At 46.4% G+C, this 8,454-nt stretch overlaps 1 protein-coding gene across 2 annotated transcripts in view; it reads left to right on the top strand.

The window, feature by feature from the left end:
* The first annotated feature begins 434 nt into the window (after positions 1–434).
* Positions 435–8,454, top strand: part of ETFA (electron transfer flavoprotein subunit alpha) — a 28,503-nt gene continuing 20,483 nt past the window's right edge. For both annotated transcript variants that reach the window (XM_072345447.1, XM_072345446.1), the window contains exons 1-4: positions 435–517; positions 6,209–6,358; positions 8,182–8,263; positions 8,358–8,440. In XM_072345447.1, coding sequence (XP_072201548.1) covers positions 479–517; positions 6,209–6,358; positions 8,182–8,263; positions 8,358–8,440 — 354 coding nt within the window. In that variant the 5' untranslated portion in view covers positions 435–478. The remainder of the gene's footprint in view (positions 518–6,208; positions 6,359–8,181; positions 8,264–8,357; positions 8,441–8,454) is intronic.

Raw genomic sequence — 8,454 nt, 5'->3', positions numbered from 1 at the left:
AATCCGCATCAAGCCAGTTTCAATAAAGATTACACGCATCTGAAGTGATGCTGAGGGCTTTAAACTCAAATTATAGGCAGAAAATACAACCAGGAGCCCGATGTGCCTCCAGGCTGGTGGCGTTACACCCACAAACCTGACCTGGGGGGTGTCTGCGGCACTCTGCCCATCCAGAGACACCACATGCTGCTAAAGCAGATCTCCTGCAGGAGAGTCAGTTCATTCCGGGCTCTGATGCAAGTAGGTCAGTTTGGATGGAGCAGCTCCTGGTTGTTTTGGGGCGCATCCCTTGCAAACCGCATAGCGCCTCAATAGCCAATGAATAAACAACCAATGGGCGCCGCGCCCGCTTCAACCATCCCGCCGCCGGGGGGGGGCGCTCTCCGCCGCCGCTCATTGGCTCCGAACCGCGACCAATGAGGAAGCGGTGCGGCGCGGCGGATCTCGCGAGAGCGGCGCGGAGCGGGGCGGCGGAGCCATGTTGCGGGCGGCGGCGGCGCGCGGCGCGAGGAGGGCGGTGAGTGCGGGCGGGGGTCGGGCCGGCACTGCGGGGCGCGGGGGGGGCGCGGAGTCTGTTGTTCGGCTGGTGGCGCTGAGACGCGGTGGTTGCTCCTAACGGGGCTGCCGGGCTCACGGCGTTCGCTGTGCGGCCTGCCGTGCTTTGACGGGTAGTGCCGTTAGCGGAGCGCTGCAGGAGCAGCAATAAATGTATCGGTCGGTTTGAAGTACCGAGAGTGGCCAAAACGAAGAGCAGAAAGCAGCAGCACCTGTGTGGGGTGGTGACCCCCCCCAAAGGCACAGCTGTTGCAATCACGGTGCTGCAGTTCGGCCCTGGGCCTTGTGGAGCAAAGGTCGTTGTGAAGAGCACATGCAGCAGCTGTGCCAGTGATTGACTCTCCAGGTGCCGGCCCTGCTGCACAGAGCTGTGCTGCACCAGGACATGCAAGTGTGAGCTCAGCTCCTTGTTTGTCAGCTGCGTGCACATGAGGTTGTGTGCTTCTAATGGGCTTGTTTAGCTTGGAGAAGGAGCTGAGGAGACCTCGTTGTGGCCTTCCAAGACTTAAAGGGAGCATTTAAACAGGAGGGAGAATGGCTGTTTGTGTGGGTGGGCAGTGATAGGACAAGGGGAATGGCTTTAAACTGAGACAGAGAAGTTTAGTTTGGATCTTAGGAGGAAGTTTTTCACCTGGTGACGCACTGGAACAGGCTGCCCAAGGAGGCTGTGGATGCCCCATCCCTGCAGGCATTCAAGGCCAGGCTGGATGTGGCTCTGGGCAGCCTGGGCTGCTGGTTGGTGACCCTGCACACAGCAGGGGGGTGGAACTGGATGAGCACTGTGGGCCTTTGCAACCCAGTCCGTTCTGTGATTCTGTTTGTTTTTTTGCATGGTAACAATGCAGTCTGCAGGAGAAGGGAATAGTTTTTGGTTGAAGTACTTGGTCAGGTTTTGTGTCACGCAGTTTAAGAGTGTCAGCAGAGAAATGGGGTTTGTGAGGTCTGTGTAAGCTGCAAGGAGATGTTGGAGCTGAGTATCTTAATGAAAGGAGGACTGAGAGGTCTTGAGGTCACACATTCCTACCTCTATAAAAGAACAGATTATGCATTCCCTTAAAATTATTCTTTATCTTTTTTTTCCTTTCTCATGTGACATCACACAGCACTTTGAGGCCATCACATTTTAAATCTGCACCCAGTTCTCACTCAGCCCATGCAGGTAGGCCGTCCAAGGGCACGCAAGCAGTCTTAGTCTTGGCTGCTTAAAGACAGAAACGTATCAGTCACCCTCACTTCCATGCTCCCCCCAAAAAAAGATAGAGTGGCAGTGAAGGGCGCTGTGGCTCTCCATTTAAGAATGCCATTTCTACAGTATTTTGTGACAGTGACCTGGTTTTCACTGCTGCTGAGCCTTTTGATTTCTCTTGAGTTATCTGGCTCACGACTCCCTGATAAGTCTGAAAACAGAGCATTTTATTTCATAGGGGTGTGTGTGAGTGCTTATATTGTGATGAACATAAGGTTTTGGCCTGAGCTAATTCAGATAAATGGATTTACTAGCCTGGAATGCTCCAGCAAATGATGACCTTGCAGGAGAAGTGCTGGGTTACATTTGTAGTTGGTGAGAGCACTTTGCGTCTGTCCTTCAGTTGTCATTGGTGGCTCGGAGAGGTGCCTGCCTTTTTTTAGCGAGTTCATTTATCATGAGTCTACTTTTAGTAGCTTTGTCTGTATTTACAGACAGCTTAGCTTTGATTTTTACCAACAGTTTGTGTGGGGAGCATCTGGGAACGCTTCTTTACTACGTCTTTCTTTTGCTGCATCAATTCCTTGGCAATCATGTCTTGATTATAATCCCTAAATAAATTCTTAAGCATTTTCTTAATCACTTTTGCTGTCCTGTGTTGCAGTTACTGCTCCTCCTTTCTAGCTTAGGTGTCTTCAGTGTTGCTTTTCCACTTGGTGTTTCCTGGAGTTCAATAGCTGCATCTCAGACCTCTTCTGTTGCCAGGTGGTTACAGATGCTCTACAAGTGTGAACTTTATTGCCAGGTCTCCCTCATTGTATCGAGCTTGCCAAGTATGTATATATGTATTCGTTTAAGCTTTGCAGCTATGAGAGTCTCCTTTAATTGAATGAGGCATTATTTTGTTCTATGGGAGTGCAGCACATCCTTATTTCTGAGTTGGGATTTGAAGGCTGGATTGTTTGAGTTGGTTGAGTGGTCCCAGCCATAGGGTTGCCAGTGTCTCCATGCCCAGGTGGAGGGTGGTGATGAGGGCTGTCCCCCCATTGATTTGGGGATGGGTGCTCTTCAGCATCTCCATGAGTGGTGTAGATGATGGGATTGAATGCATCCTCATCAGTTTGCTGGTGGCACCGAGCTGAGTGGTGCAGTTGATAAGACAGAAGGAAGAGAAGCCATCCAGAGGGACTTGGAAAGGCTTGGAATGGAACCTAATGAGGTACAACAAGGCCAGCTGCAAGGTGTTGTACATGGTTGGGACAGTCTTAGGTACATGTACAGACTGGGAGAAGAATTAATTGAGAGCATCTCAGTCCTTAATTGTGTCCTGGATGTTAGCCAGCAGTGTGCTCCTGCAGCCTGGAAGGCCAGCAGTATCCTGGGCTGCGTCAACAGAGGATTGGCCAGCAGAGAGAGGGAGGGGGTTGTCCCACTCTGCCCTTGTGAGGTCCCATCTGCAGTACTGTGTCCAGGCCAGCAGCACAACACAACAGGGATGTGGAGCTGTTGGAGCAGGTCCAGAGGAGGGACACCACAAAGTTGTTCAGGGGGCTGGAGCACTTCTCTTGTGTAGAAAGGTTGAGTGAGCTGGGCTTTAGTTCAGCTTGGAGAAGATCCTAGGGAGACCTCATTAGGCCTGCCAGTACTTGAAGGGAGCTTACAAGCAGGAGGGGCACTGACTTTTTACATGGACAAGACAAGGGACAAAGGACTGAAGTAAAGGGTAGATCTAAGTGAGGTGTTAGGAAGACGTTTGCTACTCAGAGGGTGATGAGGCAATGGAACAGGGAGCTTTGGGTGCCCCATCCCTGGATGTAACAAGAACAGGTTGGGTGGGATCCTGGGCAGCCTGATCTAGTGGGTGGCAACTGCTCACAGCTGGGGGGTGGGACTGGGCAATCTCTGAGATCCTCCCCAAGCTCAGCTGTTCTGTGGTTCTATGATCTGCTGTGTAAATTGAATGAGCACTGTGGGTGTATGGCTTGTTGGCCTTATGCACGGGTTTGTCTGCATGTGTAACAGGTGTGTTCTGGATCTCTAGTGTGTGGCTGGGACAGGAGCAGTGAGTAGTCCTGGTTATTTGTATGGGGTCTGGAATTCCTTTGACTGTATTTAAGGTTTTTGTATTCTGCTTGGAAATCACTGCTGGGTTTCTCAAGTGGGGAGCAGAAAGATGCCTTGGTGTAACATGAGAAGGTGATGGATTCAGTGAATCCTTTGGTACTGGCTTGGTGTACCCTGCACGTTTGGGTTGATCTCACCATCCTTCAAACATCTGGAAGCCAGAGGCCAGGTTTGCTCTACAGTAAATGGAGGAGGGAGGGAGCTGAAAGCTCCAGATGTTTTTCCTTCTTAGGTGTTTATTTTATTGTAGACTGAATCACCGTCTGGAGTTGCCCACAGAAAGGAAGTGTGGATGTTCCCACCGTAGAGGGAGCATGGGTGTCTGTTGTCCATCCATGTCTAAATGAATTCCTGGTCCTGCTCTCACGTGGTTACTGTCATATTCTTCATGGTACACTGGTGTGCTTGTGAGAAAGACACTTGGTTGTCCAGGTCTGTAGGATGTTTAGTTGTACTTAGTTCCTTCAGATGGCCTGATTCTCTGCAGCTTGGTTTTTGTGGCCCAACACTTGGGTGCTCTTCCCTCTCAAAGCATTGTTGTCAGTAGCTTTGTTGTGTATGTGTTGCTTCTTGTGCTTTCCATAGCCTTGTTGGAGAAGCTTGGTGAGGAGGACTGGTGGTTACCTGACACAGTAACATCTCATTGCAGATTTGCAGTGCTCAGGATCATGCCCGTCTGAATCATTTAACCACTGCTTCTGTGTCATACTCTGCTTTTGGTTTGGTTTGCTTTGGGTCTGTATTTCTCTTTGGAGAATCTTTCAGGAGCATGGCCTGCTTCACCCTGTGACATGACTGTAAGCTGTTGAAGAAGCGAGCCAAATGGTGACCAAATCTCATAACTTCTATTGCAAACAATGTACTAAATATAATAAAAAATATGCTGTCTGATCCGTATTGGCAAGAAATATACGGCTGTTTGTGAGGGTGGACAGTGATAGGACAAGGGGGAATGGTTTGAAACAGAGACAGAGAAGTTTAGGTTGGATCTTAGGAGGAAGTTTTTCCCCCAGAGGGTGGTGACGCACTGAACAGGTTGCCCAAGGAGGCTGTGGATGCCCCATCCCTGCAGGCATTCAAGGCCAGGCTGGATGTGGCTCTGGGCAGCCTGGGCTGCTGGTTGGTGACCTGCACACAGCAGGGGGTTGGAACTGGATGATCATTGTGAGCCATTCTGTGATTCTATGAAATATTTTGTTACTGGCAGTTGGCTTCAAGTGTTCTTATAATCTTTAATCACAACAAGTAGCCTTAAGCACAGGAGGTGAAATGCAGAGTACTTCTACAAGATTCCTTCTTGTTTTAATCAAAATGACAAATCGTGGTCCTTATTCTGTGGAAATGTACCTTTTTGTTTATATCCTTATACTAAGATGAGTTTCAGAGAAGTCCTTGTGTTTGCTTTCTCTGTGTGAAGTCTGTTGTGCTGATGATACAGCTTGCATGGCTGAAGTCCACATCCAGATTTCAGCCTCAGGTTTTCTGAAGCTTTATTGTCTGCTTTAAATGTTCATTGTGTACGTATTTGTTGTGAGTGGAAAAAGGCTTAGAAAATAGGTCTGAAGAATCACTGTCCAGTCTTTAGTTTTGGTTAGTTATTTGCCTCCCTATATTTCTTCTATTATTATAGTCTATTATAGACTAACAGACTATTCTGTTAGTCTGGACAGTGAGTTGGTGAGAAGGATTATTTAAGCACAGTTGTATTGTGGTAGCAGAGTCAATAGCACCGAGTGTTGTGATGGAAAACAGATTATCTACATCTGAACCTGGTGCTGTTCAGCAGGCTGTGTTGGTATGTTTGTAGACTGGGAGCCTCTGATGCTTATTGCTGTCCTGCTACTTACTACCTACAGTTTTGTCCTTGTCGATAATTGATTACAACAGAGTGATTTCTGTGCAAAGATTTTGGTTAAAATGAATGGGGAAATAAATCAATAAGACAAGTTACTGCTACTTACTCTTGATTTCCTGGGATCCTTGACTCACTTGTCTAATCCTCATGTGGATGTCAGTTTACAGCCATGAAATATCTCAGTGTTGTGCTCACACTGAATTGTGTTTGCTCTTTATGTGTTTCAGTTGATCAACTGAGCTTAAATGTGTCTTATTACAGCTTTCTTCTTAAGGCTGCTCAGTATTTTCCCGTGAAGGTCTTAGTTGTGAAGCTGCATGTGGTAGCTGTGCTGGAGTCAACCAAGTTTGTACATTTCTTATAATTACTAGATTATTAGACAGAAATATTCCACCTGCTTAACAGAAATGATCTAGAATTACTCTGTTTTGTTTGACATTTATTTACATGCAAAGTATCCAACTCCCCTCTCTTTTTTCTTTTGGAAGGCATTGGTGTTGCACCGGTTTCAGAGTACGCTGGTCATAGCAGAACACAACAATGAGACTCTTACACCCATTACGCTCAATGCAGTCACTGCAGCAAAACGTCTCGGAGGTGAAGTTTCCTGTTTGGTTGCTGGGACCAGTTGTGACAAGGTGGGAGATCCAGTTTTCATTGGGATGAATTAATGAATGCAGTGGAATTCTATGTGGTAGCATCTTGGGGAGCTTGAAGAATAAATCTGGTGAAAAGGAGCTGTGCCATGAATTGCTAATCTACAGGAAATGTGCTGCACTTGAGCTGCTTCTCTTCTGAAGTGGAAATGTGGGTATTGTTTTCATTTCACAAGGGAGAATATCAGTATAAGCTGTTACAAGTTAAGCAAGCACATTTTTATAAGGCTGTAGGACAGTCAGTTCTTAAAACAATATTCTCCTGTAAAGTTTGAAAGTGCTGAGAGCCTGGGAGAAAAAACCTTGCGCTGTGCAAGGAGAGATGGGCAGAAATGAAAGGGTGCAATGTCAGGTGAGGCTTCTGAGTGTCTGCCTGCTCATGGTCACTGCTGGTAGTGTAGCAAGAGTGGCTGCAAGCCAAAAACCTGAAATCAGTGTTTCTTGACTCATATGGCTCATGTCTAAAGTAAGTCATGTGTGTGGTGCAAGGTCTGGGGACAGCGTATCATTAGTCCGTAAGGGGCACTCTTACCCCAGCATGATGTAGTCTGCCACGAACAAGAAAAATAACTAAATCTAATTTTTTTATATCAGGCTATTGCCTAGGAGCTGTGATTCTGGCAGGGCCATATGCTGTCTTGTGCAGGAGGCACAAGTCAGGGCATCTAATTGACAAGTAACTGAACAAACCTTACTGTTGCAGACTGATTCTAAACTGAAACTCATGTGCTCAAGGTTGAGTTTGGAGACGTGCTTATCTAGATCAAGAAAGTAAAAACCAAAACAGTAGCAACATCAAAAAGAAGCCTGATGTGTCTGTGGATTCATTGATTTCCTCATTCTTTGTTTTTTTGTTACTTGGATAGTAGAACAGTGATTGGGAATGCTTTGTTTGTGTAGGGTTCAGTACCGAAGTACGTGGTGCCTGTTTGGCAATGTATGTCATGCTGGGGAAAAAGTTCTTCACAGAAAATGAAATTATGACTTTTTGAAGCTGTGTAAGAGTCTGTGTTAGTAGGACAAAAGAGCCAGTTCCTCAGCTATTCTGTAGCAGCTGTTATGGGGTATTTATTTGTTTCCTCTTGTTAAATAAGGGTAAAGCTGATTCTCAGCAAACTTAGTAAAACTGCATTAGTTTGGGGGTGATGCATGTGGCCTCCAGACATTGCTGTCAGTCTTTTCTCTGATCTGCAATAGCCCTTTCATCATTTAAACTTCACTTCTGCAAATAGAAAGGACAAAATTGCATAAAGATAGCATTGAAAATAGACGTCACATCAATAGGCGGTCAGCTGCAAAGGATTGCTGCTGAAATTTGGGCAAAGATTGTAACATCACTGTACATTTTTATTTGCATGGTGTGCCTCTGCAAGTAGATACTGACTGATGTAAAGGAATATAGGATTGTTGTCTTTGATTATGTTAGAATGCTTGGTAATTATCTTGGAGTGAGATTATTATTGGTTGTTGTAATAAAACAGGAGATGGCCGTGTAGTCTCTTGTATGAGGCAATCTTTGCTAGGTTTGTGTTGCTGTGTAGTTCTCTTATTCCCAGGATTGGTTTGCTCTGCCCTGCTGTGAGTCAGAAGATCTGCAGCTTGTTCTGTAAGGTTTGTTCTCACTCTGAAATGATGTGCTTTTATGTTCCACTTTGAACTAATCTATAGTCTGCAAGCAGTTTGCGCTAGGGGCTATCTATCTCCTGCTGTCTGTCTGTGGTGCTTGCCACTGTGGAGCTCTGAGTTTGGCTGAAGCCTCTGTGCTGTTGTAATGCAAACTAATAATGATTCATTTGTAATCACAGGTAGCACAAGAACTCAGCAAGGTGCAGGGTGTTGCAAAAGTTCTTGTGGCTCAGCACGACGTGTACAAGGGATTTCTACCAGGTGAGACTCGTTCCTATCTGTTGGCAGAACAAGCAGCACTGGGATTTGTGACTGATGATACACTAGTTGTAAACTTGTATTTTTGTGTTCTCAGAGGAGCTGACTCCCTTGATTTTGGAAACTCAGAAACAATTTAAATACACCCACATTTGTGCTGGAGCGTCTGCCTTTGGGAAGGTAAATCAAAATGC

The sequence above is a fragment of the Excalfactoria chinensis genome, chromosome 10, assembly GCF_039878825.1.
Source record: "Excalfactoria chinensis isolate bCotChi1 chromosome 10, bCotChi1.hap2, whole genome shotgun sequence".
In the NCBI taxonomy this organism is placed as follows: domain Eukaryota; kingdom Metazoa; phylum Chordata; class Aves; order Galliformes; family Phasianidae; genus Excalfactoria; species Excalfactoria chinensis.
Note: the sequence above shows the minus strand (reverse complement) of the source record. Positions and strands in the feature narration are given on the sequence as shown.